At 54.4% G+C, this 17,818-nt stretch overlaps 3 protein-coding genes across 3 annotated transcripts; 2 read left to right on the forward strand and 1 right to left on the reverse strand.

The window, feature by feature from the left end:
* Nucleotides 1–6,086: 6,086 nt before the first annotated feature.
* TRIREDRAFT_78046 (uncharacterized protein) lies at nucleotides 6,087–8,008 on the reverse strand. Its single transcript, XM_006965457.1, has 3 exons — nucleotides 7,680–8,008; nucleotides 6,544–7,581; nucleotides 6,087–6,448 (listed from the first exon to the last, which is right to left on the reverse strand). Exons 1-3 carry the CDS (start codon nucleotides 7,986–7,988, stop codon nucleotides 6,365–6,367), a joined length of 1,431 nt encoding a protein of 476 aa, XP_006965519.1. The 5' UTR covers nucleotides 7,989–8,008; the 3' UTR covers nucleotides 6,087–6,364.
* An 859-nt stretch (nucleotides 8,009–8,867) lies between these two features.
* TRIREDRAFT_78049 (uncharacterized protein) lies at nucleotides 8,868–12,166 on the forward strand (the record flags this gene model as incomplete). The annotated part of the gene is made up of 2 exons (XM_006965322.1): nucleotides 8,868–8,961; nucleotides 9,026–12,166. Exons 1-2 carry the CDS (start codon nucleotides 8,899–8,901, stop codon nucleotides 12,164–12,166), a joined length of 3,204 nt encoding a protein of 1,067 aa, XP_006965384.1. The 5' UTR covers nucleotides 8,868–8,898.
* A 2,563-nt stretch (nucleotides 12,167–14,729) lies between these two features.
* TRIREDRAFT_107507 (uncharacterized protein) lies at nucleotides 14,730–16,179 on the forward strand (the record flags this gene model as incomplete). Its single annotated transcript, XM_006965323.1, has 4 exons — nucleotides 14,730–14,876; nucleotides 14,949–15,073; nucleotides 15,332–15,581; nucleotides 15,679–16,179. The coding sequence occupies 4 exons, from the start codon at nucleotides 14,730–14,732 to the stop codon at nucleotides 16,177–16,179; spliced, it is 1,023 nt and encodes a 340-aa protein (XP_006965385.1).
* Between the last annotated feature and the right edge of the window lie 1,639 nt (nucleotides 16,180–17,818).

Here is a 17,818-nt window from a genome sequence, read left to right on the forward strand (position 1 = left end):
GGATTGGGGGAAGAGGCATCCAACCGGACCCCAGGCCGGGGGTTGGCGGCACGGCACTGGACGGAGCCTTCAGTCGCACTCTGTCCTCCAGCTCTGGCCACACGCTTCCGGCGCGTGCCCGCTCGAAACAGGCTGCATCCTCGGCCTCCCAAAGACCAGATGGCCGGACACGACAGATGGGATCCCGACGCTCAAGGTGCAGAATAAGGAGTGTCGCTAGCGTGGGGATCGAAGCCATCCCCGGCCCACATGGACTTGACACTATCGCAGCTCTACCGCTGTACCCGACGACTCGCTCGAGCAAGGACGAGAGCCATGTCGTGCTGGCAAACCGGACGGCGACGCAACAGACACGATACCAGCAAGCTCGAGAAATGCATTGCCCATGCCTGGCCGGCAATTTCGTGCCGAGACCACGCGGTTGGAAGGCCTGGAGAAGCACAAACTTGTCTCTTGCAGATTGGACACAGGGCCGTTTCCCGCCGAGCACAATGTCTTGGAGAGCCCTTGAATTTCCAAGACACCACTTGGTATTTGCCGTGTTGCCGTCCGGGGACACGCAGCATGAAACATGGGAACACAAGAGAGGACGCAAGGTCCAAGGTAACGGTTTAGGAGGGAAGGAACACAGCGAGACGAGTGTAGAGAAAGTATAGGGAGACAAAAGTTCAAAGGCTTACCTGCTATGGGGAGGAGATGGCGCTCGCCCTTTCGCGCCGTCTGAAGGCCGCTTCTGAACGCCGATGGCCTTGCGTTTGCCGGCAGACGAGGCCGATATGGTCTTACCTAACGGAGCCCCGTTGGGCTTCGCAAGTTCGGCAGCAAAGCTGATGCTCGAGTGCCGCCGGGAAGAAGTGTCGCTAGCATTCGAGGCCAGAGGCGCCGAGTTCTGGCTGCCACTAGCATCAGGGGTCGGGAAGTATCCTTCCTGAGCCCGCGGCGGCGGCGCTGTCGACGATGGAGAGATGTCCGAGTCGGAACCCTGGGGCGTCTTGAGAGACTGCATCGTGACTTGTGCAGGGCTGTCCATTCTTTAGACTGCTAGGTCTGCACCGGCTGGCAAGACTTGTTCGAGATCCTCAGCCGCTGTGTTCACAGGTAAATGAGCGTTTATAGCGAAAGTTGAGGCAAAAGCTAGACCGGGAGACGTCGTTCAGGTGAATATAAAGCCGACCAGGATGGGGCAAATGATCGAGGCGTGTTCGAGGATCCTGATCTTCGGCTGCTGAAACAAAAGAACGAAAGATGCGCGAGAGAGAGATGACGCGAAAGAAAGAAAGAAACTGTAGACAAGAGATAGAAAAACCATACAGCTCCAAGGTGGAAAGAAAAAAATGCTGCGTCTTTATGGATATCGCGTTTGCCGGCCAGGACGAGAAACGGTCCAAAACACACGATCCAGAGCCCGGCACCAAGATGCCGAGCTGGCGCGACACGGCAGACGGGCAGGTCGGGAAGGTGCAGGCAGACTCCGGTCTTCCGAGGCTGAGAGGCGAAGAGGAAGGTTCGAGAGATGAGGCGTGGGCGAGGCTTGCTGAAAGAGACAGGGGAAGAGGATTTTGCTGGAGAAATGAGGTGAAATGAGGTGGAATGAGGAGGAGAGAGAAGGAGGAGGAGGAAGGGAGGATGCGGTTGCGGAATAGGCAGAGCCGAGCAAGGGCCTCTTTCTGCGAGCCGCAAGGACTGACGAGTGCAGATGGAAAGATCTCGACAAGGAAAGGTTGCCGTAAGAGAAAATAAAGGTGAGAAAAGATGGAAACACAGAGAAAGATGACAGGTGTTCTTCCTGATGCGTGAGGTGCCTGGTTCTTCTTGAGAGAAGGCTCAACAGGAGGTCGAAATTCAAAAGGGGAAGCAGGCGTGAGGATGCTGCAGAGAGACAGAGAGAGTGTGTGAGAGAGAGTGAGAGAGAGACGAGGCTAGGAGACACAGACAGACTCGGCAGTGCTGGGCCAGCAGGCAAGGCACCCCGTGCCAGCAGTCCAGAAACGCCCGAGGAAAATCAATGCAACAGCTGGAAATGGCTGAGGTGCCGTCTCGCCTCCTCTTTGACCCCGGACTCGACTCGACAGTTCGTTCGTAGGAAAGGTACTTGTACTCGCTGTTCCCCGGCCTTGCCTCGCCCTGCCTGAACGGCCTTGTCCGCAGTCGAGCTCAGTTCGCCTTCCCCACAGACCAGAAAATGCACGGATCGTCGAGTTGTGTGCTGCTGCAGCCAAGAACAAGCATAAAAACAAGCAGCGGCCTCTAATTTTCTCGGTCGGGATCCCGCGTCTGTCCCTCTTTAGGGCTAGGGTGGTGTGTGTGCCTGTCTCTTTTTTTTGTTCCTTTGTCTTCTGTTTTCGCTTCTCCTGGGCCTGGTCCCTGTTCCGTTTCAGTTCCCGTTTTCCCCCTTGAGCTGCCTACCTAGCCGGACCTGGGTACCTATGAGAGGCGGTGCTTTTACTATCACACGCCTCTCCTTTGATTGTGAAGCAGGAGAAATTCGAATAAAAACCACCCCGCAGCTGCTGCCGGGATGGTGAAGAGCTGTGCGAAGCCACGAGGGGCCAGAGGTGGGAGTCGATTCGCTGATGGGCACTCGCCTGGACGGATGGGGAGTATTGCCGGTGATGATGCAAGAGATGATGCAGAATGTGGTGATTGCTGATGCAACGACCAGCGGTTCCTCAGCTACCTTGTCTCTCTTCGGATGAACCGACTGACTGACTGACTGACTGAATGACTTTGTTGATAAGAAAAGAAGCGAGAGGCTCGTGATGGCGCAGCCACAGTTTTGAGCTGACGGACGGGCTCAGGACCGAGGGCCTGGGTGCCGCACTGAGCAAGAGCTTGCAAGGGCTGATTCTAGCCTCCGCTCTGTGCTCCACCACGGGAGGATGATTTGGAGATGCTGGATCTCGCCTGGCTTGGCACTTGATCACGGTGAGCCTTTGCCGGTGGACTGAGTTCTGACTGCCGCCGAGGGAGGGATATTGTTTCGGCCGATGTCTTGCTCTACCTGCTCTGCTGATCTGGAAGAAGACTTTGTCAATGGACACAGGGCAGACAAGAGCAGACGAGAGCAGACGAGAGCCAGAGGCGGTTTCGGGCACAAGTCTCAGGCGCAAGAGGTCAATATCCGCCGGTTGTCCTTTCGGAGAGCCACTTTGGATCGAGCCAGCGCAATGGCGGTGTGAAGGAGAACGTCGAATCGAGACAGAAAGAGAGACTCTGTCAATGCAGAGCACTCGAGAGAACAGTTATGACTCGATACCGCCTGATTCTGCAAGCAGGGTAGGCAGCAGAACATGTGAGATGAGAGGAGTGCAGGCAGCAGTTGGTTGGTGGCGACACCGCTGCGGCCGCCAACCTCACGATGCAACGCAGCTATTGCTGCAACGCGATAAGTAGAAGAACAAACGGCTGTAGCCGCAGAAGAAGAAGCGTCAAGAAGCAGAGATGAATGACACAAAATCAGCTAGGGCCTGGTCTATCACGAGCAGGCAAAGATACAACAGCGCAGTTGCCGGAATACGATCTGATGGAGGAGCGGAGCCCTTCTCGACAACACACATGCAGTCACGCCGGCTTTTATGACAGGCACCGCTCCAGGCCTACGGAAAGCATCGACGACAACGAACCCAACCGCCCGACTGACATGTGGTCAGATGCTGCGGCGAAAGGCCCTAATTCCTCTTGAAGCTGCTTCTGCTGCTTGCTAGTTCCCTCCATCTGCCGGCATAGCTTACGTCTGCTAGCCCATATCAAGCTACTACGAACCATCGCGTCAAGATGACATGGGGAATCACCTCGATATCCTCCAGCTCTTCACGCCAGTCTCTCGACAGCAGCACAAACAGCAGACTGACACCTCTCAGTATGCTTTCTCTTCACGGATCAGCTCCGCGCAAATCGTGGGCCAGCGCATCCCGTTCGCCAAGAGCCTTGGCTTAGTCCTACCCGTGGCGCCCAACGGGTGTTGGAGCGTAAAGGGAAAACAAGGTGAGCGGTCATGATGCTTGTAAAAGCGGAACAATACTAGGTACTGAGGTAGGTAAGTGACGAGTGAGATGTGGTATGTACTACAAAAAGTGACATCTACTATCACGGGCATCGTCAGCAGCTCACATAATTGCACGGTTACATGAACGGACGCGTGCAGAGGCTGAGTCGTTTACGGTGCGACGATGCTACACCCATCTCGTTAGATGTCGACTTTTCTGCTCCTATCAACTGCAACCACACAACGGCTTGCTACCTCAGACCTTGCTCTGCAATGAACAGTTTTCTTGGATGATGGAAGCTAGCCAGCTCGATAACTAGGCAGGCTGGTCATCCTTGTCCCGTCGTGTCTTGGCAGCGTCGTCTGGCCACACAGCATAAACGGACAAGTTGGATGCGTGGCGTAACAGCACGAGCCAAGGGGGTGGTCCGCAAAGAGGCAGCTAATTCTCCGTCTTGTCTACTGTTGATATCATCTCGCATTGTGCAGCGCGGATAGACGCAGGCAGAGGCTGCAGAGTCTTATCAGGAATCTTGGTCGTTTCTAATAGGCCCATCGATATGCATCAGGCACACGCTGATGTCGCATTCTGTCAGCACGCGAGATGGTCAGATCGAGAGCTGGACAAATAAACAATTCGCCGGTAGTAGTATCTGCAGACTTTTCTGCTTCATGATTCCATACAGTGATCCAGAAAGACAGCGAGAGGCTGTGCACTGCAGCGTCGCACAGCCGCCTCCTCTTCGCGAAGCTAGCAGAATAGCAGGATCGCCAAGCAAATGTGGCCGCTTTCTCCTCTCCTCTTCCCGCCCGAAATGATTCGATTAGTCTCCGGTGTGGACTACCTATGAAACGCTGAGGAGGGGTCAATAAAGAGGGAAGAGAATCAGCATTGCAATCACATGCCTCCGTTGATCGGATACCAATCCGCAGAGTCGGCAACGATGTGCCCTTGCTTAGTCCAAGGATCACAGTTACATGAGTTGCTTTTACGTACAGCACAACCCCGACTCCGCAGATATCAACGCGAAAAGAGGCAGCCCGAGACAAACAGGCACTCACATACACTAGAGTATTTCTCAGGTACGCAACGAAAGCCAAGTCAACATGTCGTGTCATCAACCGTCCAAACTCATATCCACGAACAAAGAGGGAGAAATAGAGAGGGTTGGACCAATAGCTTGCCCTTGCGCGCCTGCTCACCTGACTCTTTTGTCTCTTGCCTCTTCTTTGTTTCTTGACAAAAGTCTCATTTCATGATGCTTACCCCGCCTCTTTGATAGGAGCCCTGAAACCCCCCAAAGTCTCGGCTGGTGTTGTATTATACTATCTCTCTAACCTACCTTACCTACTGGTACCTATAGTAAGGCGTATCTGTGCTGTGATGGGCTGCTGTTTTGATCACATCGCAGCCCTGGCCTAGCCCAAACCTTAATGGCCTGTGTCTCCCAACCTAAAATTGTCCCCCTCAACTTCCACCGAAGGAGGCATTCGCTACCGCCTCGCCTGTTCGGGGTCATATTACTGCTCGTGATGGTCTTTGAAGCTTCAGGCCAGCAGGTTGCTCCATTGTTGGCAATGGCGTCACCCTCTTATCTCTTTCGTTGCTGGTCCCCCAGCGGAAGAACAGACAACAGAATCGAGCAGGAAAACTCATCTTCAACACTCTTAAGGCTGTGTACATTAGCGCCCTCTGTGCTACCTCCCTCTCTCTGCATCGCTAGAAGCCCGTCCACTTGGTCGACGGCCTGTCGCGTCACGCCTCTCATCTCGTGTTGGCGTTAGTGGTCCTGCAATGTACACGCGCACCCTGGCATAGGCTGCAGGCTGTGCTGATGTGATGAGGCGAATCGCGTACTGACAAAGGTCGCATTGTCACGATGTGGATTGGTATCCCTCTTCTCCAGACCTCAGGTATCTTTCATCTCTCCTGCTCGGACCTCAGTCGGGATTCTCTGTACACCTCGGCTGGACCCCTTCATCATCTCTGATCAGACTGAAGAAAAATAAATCGCTCTTCTTTTTATTTATTTTCAAACGTAATCCACAGCTAACCATTATGAGCAGCTCTACTACAAAGATTCCTTTGTCCTCTAAAATAGAGATTTTTGTTTTGTATTTCCACACCCCCCAGGGCCACTACCGAGCAATCCTCGTGCCCTCATTCGAGTTCCAACCAACTCCGTGACGCCATAGCCATGCAACCGGCCAGTTTGATCCAGTATACCCGGCCCACCCCAGCTTACCCTCCGACATTATCCGTTTTTTCTTTTCTTGCCCACGCATGGGTCACGGACTTCCTATTTTCTGTGCCCGACATCTACCTGACATTCGGGCCAATAGGTAGTTTCCTCAACATGTGTCCTGTCTATGCCACCCCTAGTTGTAGGTGCGAGACAGGTTGCGAAGATACCAGTCTACCAGCTTTCGGCCGACCTTGGCCTCTGAGATGTGAATGAGGTCCTATAGCAGACAGCGTGTTAGCAAAAGAAAACCCGAGATTCAAGAACACCGCAGCTCTTCGTAGAGTAAGGGGGTGGGGAAGTGGGAAAACGTACTCCTTGCAGAGCATAGTCGAGGTCGCTGACGTTGACCAGCTCGCCGTCCAGGAGACCCTGGTCCTGCCATCGCAGCTGCTTGGTGCGCTGCTTGGTGACGAGGAGCCAGGATCGAAGCTCGTCGGGCTTCACCTCGAGGAAGCCGGCCAGCTTGGTCAGGTCCATGGTGGTGTAGAGGCGGAGGTACGACTTGATGGTCGGGCTGTACATGTTGGTCTTGACCTCGTCCATGAAGATGGACAGGTGGTGCTCCACGGGGTCAATGTTGGCCTCGGGGTTGTCAAAGTCCGGAGGGATGGGGGAGATGAACTTGGGGCAGGCGCTGCGGAAGAGCTCCTCGAAGATGGGCAGCGACTCGGGGCCGCCGCGCTGCATCTTAAGCAGCTGGTCGCCGTACTTCTCCCGCAGGGCGCTGTGGATGGTGTCGTCCAGCCTGGTGGGGTGGAAGGCCACGCAGATGGCAATCAGGGCGTACATCTGCTCGTTCTTCTTGGTGATGGAGTCGAACTGCGCGTTCTTCTGGAAGTTCTTGGTCCGCGACACGTAGATCAAGATGTGGCTGAACATGCGGATGGCATCGGCGTATCGGTGCATCATCATGTACGAGAAGCCGACGTAGTAGTACGTCGTGAAGTGGGCCGCCATGACGCGGGCAAACATGGCCTTCTTGTTGAGCTCAATGTCATCCAGCGTCTTGAGCGCCAGCGCAAAGTCGCCCAGCAGGCAGTGCACCCGCAGGAGGCCGATGATGGAGAAGTAGCCCAGCATGCGGTACAGATTCTTGGATCCGTACTCGCCGGCAACGGCCATGGGGTCCTCGTTGCGCTTCATGGCGCCCAGCTGCTCGGTGATCTGGGAGCGCTGGATGAGCGAGTAGAGCACGTTGAGCACGCTGTAGCAGCCCCACGTGTTGGGGTTTTCGCGCAGGATCTGGATCTCCTCCTCGTTGTTGGCCTGTCTCGCGATCCGGCTTCGGTAGGAGCTGAAGGAGTTGAACTGGTAAATGAACTCATCGATGACATCCCAAGCCCAGTAGTACTAGATACAACAGAAAAACAGCGTTAGCCTCGACATCTGCGAGCAATTTGAGCGAGCAAACAGCACAAGCAGTGCTATTTGCTCAGGGCCACACGCACAGAAGGGGGCTCGAGGTCGACAGGGCCGTCCGAGTTCAGGATGTAGTGGAACAAGCTGCAGTACGAGTCGTAGCTCTGGAACTTGACCTCGAGAGGCGCCGAGAAGTCGAGCGGCTGGGCGGCCGACAGAAGGCGGGACTGGATGTCGTCGGTCTGCTGGGCCATGTTGAGCGACGTCGTCTGGCTGAGCTCGTCGCCATCCTCGTACTGCACATGCTCCTTGTACTCGGCCACCAGGGCTTCCTCCTCGACGTCGCTGTCGTCGGCAATCGCGCGGGCCGGAGGCCCTCCGTTCTGGTACGTCGCCATCGTGTGTTGTTCTGACCGCCCGTTCCGTTGGGTGAGGGTGAGGTCTTGTCGCGGGCTGGGGGGGGGGAGGGGGGGCAGCGGATGATTTTTTTCGCCTTGCGGGGAGGGGCTTGAGGCTGTCACGAATTTTCCCCTTCGTGACTTGTTAGGGCTTGGTGCATCGCTATGTGCATGGGGGGGTTAAGCGATGGTGTGGATGCTGCCTTGGTGCATGATGCATGCAACTAAGCGAGAAATGCTCTGATAGGAGCGTAAGAGATTTCGAGGCGGGGCAGCTGGGTACAATGGAAGGTACTGCCGGGGACAGAGGAAGGAACCTTGCAGAAAGACGATGACATTGGAGGGGTCGAGACGATTGAGAGGGGCAGCAAAAACTTCACTGTAGAAAGCATCGACTAAGCTGTCAAATATATCCATATGATCTATCATCTTGAAGGCGAGAGCCTCAGCAGAAGAGCATAGTTCTACGATTTCGGAACTACCTTCAGCGTCAAAGTTGGATATCGTGGGAAAGCTACAGCCGCGATTAATAAGCAACTGTGGGCGTTGGTTAACTGCGACAGTAGCAGCCCTTGCCAGTCATCCCGAGAAGAGTCATAAGCAGGCGATGACCAACAGCTGAGCTTGGCGACGAATCAGACTCATTGCCCCTGAACTCTTCTCGTGTCATACTGTCTCCCTCTCTGGGATTTTGTCAAGAAAGGACGCCTCTACTAACGCTAGAAGCGTTGGCCTAGACGTGGCGTTTGTTACCTGATCCTTCTCTTATCCCTCTTATATAAGATTTAACGAGGGCCAGACGACGACCATCAACAAGCAGAGCTGAGCGTTGACATCTCTCGCTATCATTGTCCTCCATCTCTCACTCTCACCCATCCCTCATTCGCCTAAAACTCACAACCTGCCCAAAATGCCTCTCGTAACGCCAGAAAAGCTGGCCAGCTTGCAGAAGCAATCCCAAGATGTCCGGAATGTGAGTACACACGCACGCATCCGCCATCTCAAATCCAATCTCGCCCACTGACAAAGCCCTTCAGATCTGCATCTTGGCTCACGTCGATCACGGCAAAACCTCACTCACAGACGCCCTCCTGGCCACCAACGGCATCATCTCCCCCAAACTGGCCGGCAAAATCCGCTATCTCGACTCCAGGCCAGATGAGCAGACCCGAGGCATCACCATGGAGTCTTCCGCCATTTCACTCTACTTCTCCATGCTGAGACGATCCGCACCCGATGCTGCTCCCGAACCAAAGGAGTACCTCATCAACCTGATCGACTCACCGGGCCACATCGACTTCAGCAGCGAAGTGTCGACCGCTTCTCGACTGTGTGACGGCGCTGTTGTCTTGGTGGATGCCGTCGAGGGAGTTTGCAGTCAAACCGTGACTGTCCTGCGGCAGAGTTGGATCGAAAAGCTCAAGCCGCTGCTCGTCATCAACAAGATCGACAGGCTCATCACAGAGCTCAAGATGACTCCTCAGGAAGCATACGTCCATCTCAGCAAACTCCTTGAGCAGGTCAATGCCGTTCTGGGAAGCTTTTTCCAGGGCGAACGAATGGAGGAGGATCTCAACTGGCGAGTCAAGATGGAGGAGCGTGTCAATGCTTCCGCCGCAAGCAAGGCGTCCGTAAACGATACTACCTCGGAGGCGGGAGACTTGCAGTTCGAGGAGCTGGACGATGAGGATCTGTATTTTGCGCCCGAGAAGAACAATGTCATCTTCAGCAGCGCCATCGATGGCTGGGCGTTCACATGCAGGCAATTTGCGAGCCTTTACGAAAAGAAGCTGGGCATCAAGCGAGGCATCATGGAGCGGTGTCTGTGGGGGAACTTCTACTTGGACCCCAAAACGAAAAAGGTGCTTGGGCAGAAGCATCTCAAAGGTCGCAACCTCAAGCCGATGTTCGTCCAGCTAGTTCTCGAGCCTGTTTGGACCGTATACAGGGCTACTATTGGTGCTGATGTTGATGGAGGCAAAGGAGATCCAGCCCTTCTCGAAAAGGTCACAAAGTCGCTCAACGTCACCATTGCTCCTCACATTCTCCGAGCGAGAGATCCTCGGCTTCTCCTGACTACGGTGTTTGCTTCATGGCTGCCTCTGTCGACCGCTCTGCTCGTCTCTGTTATCGAGTCGTTACCATCGCCTCCGGTAGCACAGGCCGAGCGGCTACCCTCTGTCATCGACGAATCCCCAGACTCCAGCTTCGTGGACAGCTCCATCAGGGATGCCATAGTCTCCTTTAAGAAGGACAAGTCAGATCCCGTTGTCGCATACGTCAGCAAGATGGTATCCGTTCCCGAAAGCGAGCTTCCCGAAAATAAACGGCCCACTGGCCAAATGTCTGGAGAAGAGGCGAGAGAATTGGCCCGACAGAAGCGTGCAGCTGCCGCCGCATTGGCTGCCGCCAACAACAGTCAAGATGAAGTGGTCGGCTTGACCGATGCATTAGGGGCCGTTGACCTCGATGACGCAAAGCCTGCAGCCGAGGAGGAAAAGGTCGACCCAGAGCATTTGATTGGTTTTGCAAGAATCTTCTCAGGGACCCTCTCCGTGGGCGACACATTATATGTCATCCCTCCTAAGTGGTCACCGGCCAATCCTCACGCGGATCCCGAACCTCAGCAGATCACGGTTAAGTCACTATACATGTTCATGGGCCGCAGTCTCGAGGCACTCAACAGCGTGCCGGCTGGCGTTGTCTTTGGCATTGGAGGCTTAGACGGCAAGATTCTCAAATCGGGAACTCTCTGCAGCAAGCTTGAAGGCGCCGTCAACCTGGCAGGCATCAGCTTGGCAGGAAAGCCCATCGTTCGCGTTGCACTCGAGCCTGTCAACCCTGCGGACTTGGATAAGATGATTCAGGGATTGCATCTGCTTGTTCAGAGCGACCCGTGTGCGGAATACGAGCAATTCTCCAGTGGAGAACACGTCTTACTTACTGCTGGCGAGCTTCATCTCGAGAGATGTCTCTTGGATCTGAAGGAACGATTCGCGCGATGCGATATTCAGGCCGGCGCTCCCATCGTGCCGTATCGAGAGACAATCGTCAAGGCAGAAGAGATGCGCCCTCCCGCAAACAAGGAGCTCGGTCGTGGAACCGTCGTTACCACCACGAGCTCGAAGCAGGTCAACATGACCATCCGTGTGCAGCCATTGCCCGCGAATGTTACAGAATTTCTGCTCAAGAACAGTGACGCCATCAAGCGCTTGCACAACGTCCGCAAGGCGGCAGAGGAAGCACGTGGAGAGGAGAACGGAGAAGCCATAGAGGCCGACACGGAGCTTACTGCTGCCACGGCCTTATCTGCCGAAGAGCTCAAGACGCAGCTGCAGAAAGAGTTGGAGACTGGAAAGGGCCGCGAAGCGTGGAAGGGCGTGGTAGATCGAATCGCAGCGTTTGGGCCAAAACGAACAGGCCCCAATCTCCTGATTGATGCCACAAAGGAAGGCATCCTCCCCAAGATCTTCGCCGCGGCCAAGGCATCCGAGGCGGCATCTGCTGAGTCTGCCGAAAAGCTGCATCCCAGCCATCTCTCCGACAAGTTGACTTACGCTTTCCAGCTAGGGACGGCACAGGGTCCGCTGTGCAACGAACCCATGCAGGGAGTTGCCGTCTTCGTCGAGGACGTGTCGCTGAATCTTTCAGAGGACGACACGTCTGCTCGTGAAAAGCTGGGCAGGCTCACGGGAGAGGTCATCAAGGCATTCCAGTCTTCCATGCGCGCAGGCTTCCTTGACTGGTCTCCCAGACTCATGCTCGCCATGTACACGCTCGAGATCCAGACCTCTACCGAAGTCTTGGGCCGAGTGTACGACGTGCTGACCCGCCGCCGAGGCCGTGTGGTGGCTGAGGAGATGAAGGAGGGCACACCGTTTTTCACTATCCAAGCGATGCTGCCCGTGGCGGAGAGCTTTGGGTTCGCGGACGAGATGCGCAAGCGGACGAGCGGGGCGGCGCAGCCGCAGCTCATCTTTGCCGGGTTCGAAATCCTGGACGAAGATCCGTTCTGGGTGCCGTTTACCGAGGACGACTTGGAGGATCTCGGAGAACTGGCCGATAAGGAAAATGTAGCGAAGAGGTACATGGATGGCGTGCGAAAGAAGAAGGGTTTGCTGGTGGAGGGTAGGACTGTGGCCAGAGATGCGGAGAAGCAGAAGACTCTCAAGAGGTAGAGGAGCGAAGAGTGGCGCATCAGAGCCGGCAGGCAGCCATTTGCCGATGCCCGGTAGTCCGTACCTAGACAATCGAAAGAGCACTTGCGACAAGCGTAAAAACAAACTTGACTCCATCTCTCTCTGTGTGTCTTGTCACGGCTCACCTTGCATTGATCGATCTCGCCAGGAGACTCAGCTCGCACGACCGTCTCGACCTGGGGTTTCCTAGTCCAGCACTATTTCCCAGCTCCACAGCCACTAACACGGGGAGCGCCAGCGAGTGCCGATGAGCCTCTCAAGCCTGTCCCCTCTGTTGGAGCAAAAGTCATTGGACGCACAAAGACGATCTAGCATCCCACTGTCTTGGTAGCCGACTCCACCGTCCAGCGGATCTCGCCAGAAGGCCGCAGCCGATCGACGAACAACCAGGTGCCCTCCGGGTCTAGATCAGTCCTGTCCTGACCGTAAATGGTTTGCCACTCCTTCAATCGTAATCACGGGCTTTGCTCATCATGAGGAGAAGAGGGCCTCGGTGAACGGGAAGACAAATTTGATGGACCTCGAAGCTGCTGACTCTGGAGAACCCGGGATATCCCTGATGGCCAGGAATTGGAAGAGCCAATACCTTGGACCAGGTGAGGAGTTCTGGATCGATAGTGTGCTCTTCCGATACCCAGCCGGGAGTCATCTCTCCTCCTACATCGCATCGTTTGTGTTGATTGTGCTAGGGCGGGCTCAGGGCGTACGAGTAATTCGCCGAGCCGGGCAGCAGTGCCTCCGCTTGGCTTCAAGTTGGACATCTGGTCAGAGTCTCGAATCAGGTTTTGGGACCGACGGCAGGTCTGGTTGAGGCCGTGATGGCAGGCGTGATGGCGCGGACGCATTGTAATTTATCATGCATGTCCCAGATATTGCATGTGCCTGCTTGACTAATTTGACTGGTCGATTGGGTTGATGGGTCATTTGCGGTCATGCGGTTGGACTGCCTCGGGCCCTATCCTACCATGCCTTTTCCCTAGAACAAAGGGGCATGTTAGCATCCCAGATTTGCAGGTCTTGAGAGTGAATCCCCAGATGCTGAGGCCTCGATATGGTCTGTTGTTCTGAAAGCAGGTAGAAGTAGAAGCGCATACATCGATACTACCGTGTCGAAGGGATTCATTCTTCTAATGCTACCAGTACCTACATATCTGGTTGCAGTCACGGATAACCACAACTCGAAGTTGAAAGGCGTAGAGTTGCTTGGAAGCTGGTCGCTCCCTCAGATTGCCGTGATAATAGGTACGTAAGCTACCTACCTAGTTAGTTGGTAGGGCACTGTAGGTAGGCAGGTACTGGGTAGGTAAGGTAGGTAAGGTAGGTAGGGATACAGCACCTTCCAAATTAGCTGAACGAATCCTTCGGTCTTGCCTGCAGCAAAGCGCGAGACAACTACCTAAATCCAACAGCGGCAACAGCGGCCCGTGGTCCTTAGTCCAGCCACTCTTATCTACACCTATCACCAATTTTGTTTTGTTTTACTCCTGCATCTTCCTTCTACTCCTTTCAATCACCACTGTTTGTCTTCTCCCTTGCTTTTCGTTTCATAACATGTGTGACGAGGCCACATTGGCTCAATCTGATAAGCGACAGGAGCAGCGAATCGGATTGCAATCACATCTCCCGGAGCTTTTCCCATCCCTCCTTTGTTGGGGTATCGATCGATGAGGATGCAGGCGAGCTTCCGGTAACATCCTGTCCGCCAGACTCAGCGCTAGCCACTCCGGCTTCGTCCTTGATGATAGCGATATCCCCCGCATATCAACACGCAGCATGAGCCGAAAGCAGGGCCCGAAGCAAGGGCAGGCCTGGGCTTGTCTTCCGAGGATGGAGCCACGGAAAACGGAGCGCTACTAGGCCTTATCCACTCTTCAGCCCTGGACGAGGACCAGCCTGGACCAACCGCTTCGCCTGGGCGCTCGAGGTGGCGTGAGACAAACTACTAGCTGCTGTGCACTGACAGCTCCTTGCTTTGCCCCCCTCATGCACGCCACCTCAGCTCTTGTGCGCAGCTCAAACTGCCAGGTCTTGAGCAGAGAGCGCAAAGATGCGGAACCGAGGGCGTCAAGAGCAAAGAGGAGACGGGCGAGTCATGCGGCCTGCTGCCTCACGGGTCCTTGAGGCGGGGGAAACTGGGTGCAGGGTCCATTGGTTGGAACATGACCGCGGTTGCTTTTGCTGATGCCAATGGACTCGTCATTGCCGGCCATGCAGACGAGAGACATCAAGAGCTGGAGGGATCTGGGGTCAAGAGAGCCGCTGCTCTCCCTTGTTGTGGGTCGAGACAGAGTCGGGCAGAGTTGGGGAGAGCGGGCAGCTTGTCTTGTATATATATGTGGATGGCTTGATCTTTCGGCTTCATAACAGCTGAGGAGACCCCCTCATCCTCCGTTTGGTGGCAAATTGCTATTCCTACTTTCCATACCGAGTACAGCTGCTTTCTTCCCTTTTCTGGTGCAGACAGTTGATGGGAACGATGATAGCCAACGACAAGATTTTCGCCAGGAACCTTGAGCCTTTACCAATGGGCCGGCACGACGACATGGACAAAGCGGGAGCATTGACAATTCAAGCCTTTCTTCTTCTTGGCACTGCCCTGATTTCCATTGGCGGACGATTATACGTACGGTGCCGGCGATCAGGAGTGAAGAACCTCGGCCTTGACGACGGGCTTGCCGTTGCAGGAATGGTAAGTCTCACTTCATGCTGCTCTTTGCATTTGTTCATCTATATGCATAGCAAGTACTAATCATGGCTCTAGATCCTGTTTGTGCCCAATGTGGTATTATCACACCTTTTGAGCACGCAGACACAGTGGATGGGCAATCGCTCCGTCATAAACGGTCAAGCCGAGATACAGACGAGCGGCGTTGAATACTACTTGAGGTAATGAGAACCATTCCTTGACCGATCCGAGTCCTCGCGATTCTAACTGAGTGGCTTCAGAGAACTTGGGCCCGAGCTATATCTCTACTGCTGGCTATGCTATTCGGCCGCGTTATGGATGTTCAAGGCAGCCTTCCTGGCATTTATCCTACGTCGAACGGCTGAAGTTGCTAGACGACAAGTCCACCGTTATCTAGGCTTCAGCTTCTTGGTACTTACATATGGAGCAACGACAATAACTCTTCTACAGCATTGCAGGCCGCTGTCACGCTTTTGGCAAGCATACCCAGACTCTGGGCAGCACTGCCAGCCCGCTACCTCGCCGGTGCTAGTATGGGTGTATCTTGGCTTCGACATCATCACGAATTTCTACCTGGCATTTGCAGCTATATCTGTCGCTGCTAGGGAAGGCAAGCCCAGGAGGGACAAGCTTCAGTGGCTCGCAGCGCTGATGTGCGGTCTGTTTGCCATGGGCGCCGCAGTTGCACGGGCTGTCATTCTGTCATTGGTATTATATTTCCTTGCTTCCCCCCCCCCCCCCCCCCCCCCACACACACACACACTTGGTTTCTGTAAGAAATGTAAAACTGAATGTCGATTCATAGTACCACAACCTCGACGCAGAACATGATGCGGAGACTTTGGCGGTTTGGCAGATCTTCACGTTTGTTGCGGCCGCTGGGCTTACAGAGGCCTCCTACCAAGATTACTCTCTTATGAGAAATGCCGATGATGCTTGCTTTAAAGGCTATCCCTACTCGAGCGGTTTCTCCTCCAGACGACCCAGCCTCACCGAGTCGGGAGCGACCATTATTGCCACGCCTGGGCTGGGAGAACTTCACGAGAAACCGGCAGATCTGTCAGTCGAAGAGTTTCTGGTCGATGGGCGTCGTAACTCGGGTATCCAGCGTAAAGTGGAAATTTCGGTATTCCAGGAGAGCTTTACTGTAGCTCCAGAGGAGCCGTGCGACATCTGCGGAAACTACACAAAAAGCTGGGCCCACGACGAGGACGCAAACAAACCCGAGCAGCGAAGCACCTATTTTGGAGGCAACATTCATTTCCATGTGCCAAACTATGGCATCATCTACAAAGAACGGACATAAATCGCCGACTTGACTGCTCTTTAGGGATGCCCTCAGCATTGCATCGGAGTTTGCATACGTCACTTGGTTTATGGGGTAGCTCGGTGTATTGGGACTGGATAGGCTGTCATGGGATTGGTATTATTGGTTTTGGAAGGGTGTATCATATGTTTTACCTTGGCATTTCTACGTTGTTTGGACACAAGAATTCATCAAGGCGCTGCCTTTTGTCTAATCACCCCATGAAAGATGAGTACCCGAAGGCCGGATGAGATGCTGTTTCACCTGATGGTTTTGTCTTTTCCCCCCCACAGCTGATGCGGGTGTCCTTCTTTGGAGCAATCGTTCAAGGGGGTGCGCCGAAGAAGATGGAATACGGTGATGCTATGGAATCGAGTTGAGATGAAAGGCTTCCAGACCCATGCTTTATGCACGTCACGGAACGAAACAACGCTTCGCCCATGGGCTACTTATCGATGGCAGTAGGTATTTTGCGTTGATGATCGAGTATCAGACGCTCTTTCAAATGTATCGCACCACGGGACTCGGGTTAACACATCAATATTGCGGAACGTCTCGTCATTCGATTTACATCGCTCTCTTCACATGCCGCCTCAAAGTGGTTGATCCTTGGTAATTTAGCCACCCTCAATACACCGATCGCCTGTCCTCGGCAGACACCGTCATCAACGTTGACGCTTGTAGGGTATCAATGAACCACCTCATCACGACCGAATGATGGGAATCCAAAATCCGACCCCACGAATGGCACGTGCCCAGGCCGCGAATCGGAGGCGATTTATAGTGGAGCCTTCCTCCAAGAGACGGCCAGAATCTGCCCATTTCTGCGACTTGTGCCTGCCCTGTTTGCGTGTGTGCCTGCTCCTGCTCCTTCCCCCAGGCTGCAGCGCGCGGCCCACCCTCTAAAACACTAAAATATCCCGCTAGATTCCAAAGCAGGCAAGAACAGGACAATCTGAAAAGGCCGCGAGAGCCAGTAAGAACCATGGCCTGCGTTCCTTCCCACTGTCCGGTTCAGCTTTTCGGGGACTTGCCAAAAGTTGACATAAGCTTGCTTCTTGATTCCACTGCAGCCAGCGGCAGGCGCTTCCTCCCAGACCACCTGCCACTTCTTCAGTCACTGACTGACTGATCTTTTTGGGACCGTGGCTTGACGCGATCCGAAAATTTCCTCTCTTCTTCTCTCTCCGATCCGACGTTTTCTCTCACGGTCGAACTGACTCTGGTCAAGCAGCATTAGTTTCTTTATTCACGCTAATATTCTTCTGGATTCTTTCTCGACTCATTCTCTATTACATCGTCGAATTCTTCCTCTCACTCTCTCCAGCTCTTGTAATACTATCGTTTCCAACTGCCCGAGTCCGTCGTCTTCCAGCCTCTCACTCGAAGCACCGCCACTCATTTGTTCTATTTTCAATCCGCCTTGTTCACCCTCATTCAAACGGCTTTTCGCCTCCCCCGCCACCCGCTGCCGTCATCACCCTGTCGCGAACCCTGTCAAAGCGTCCCGTACTAAGCCCGTCGTCTCGCTCTGTCACTCTCTCGCATCGTCGCGTGCCCGCCCATTCGCCGACTTCTCAAGGCTCCAAGGCAGTCTCTCCACGAGAACCGACCGGCTAGGCAGAGAGCCCCTCGGCTG

Source organism: Trichoderma reesei (genome assembly GCF_000167675.1).
Source record: "Trichoderma reesei QM6a unplaced genomic scaffold TRIREscaffold_9, whole genome shotgun sequence".
Classification (NCBI taxonomy): Eukaryota; Fungi; Ascomycota; class Sordariomycetes; order Hypocreales; family Hypocreaceae; genus Trichoderma; species Trichoderma reesei.

Coding starts and splice junctions, on each gene's coding strand:
- TRIREDRAFT_78046 (XM_006965457.1), bottom strand. CDS start 7,988: ATGGCGACGTACCAGAACGGAGGGCCTCCGGCCCGCGCGATTGCCGAC. Junction 7,582..7,679: donor TCGACCTCGAGCCCCCTTCT/GTGCGTGTGGCC, acceptor TGTTGTATCTAG/TACTACTGGGCTTGGGATGT. Junction 6,449..6,543: donor TCGACTATGCTCTGCAAGGA/GTACGTTTTCCC, acceptor TGTCTGCTATAG/GACCTCATTCACATCTCAGA.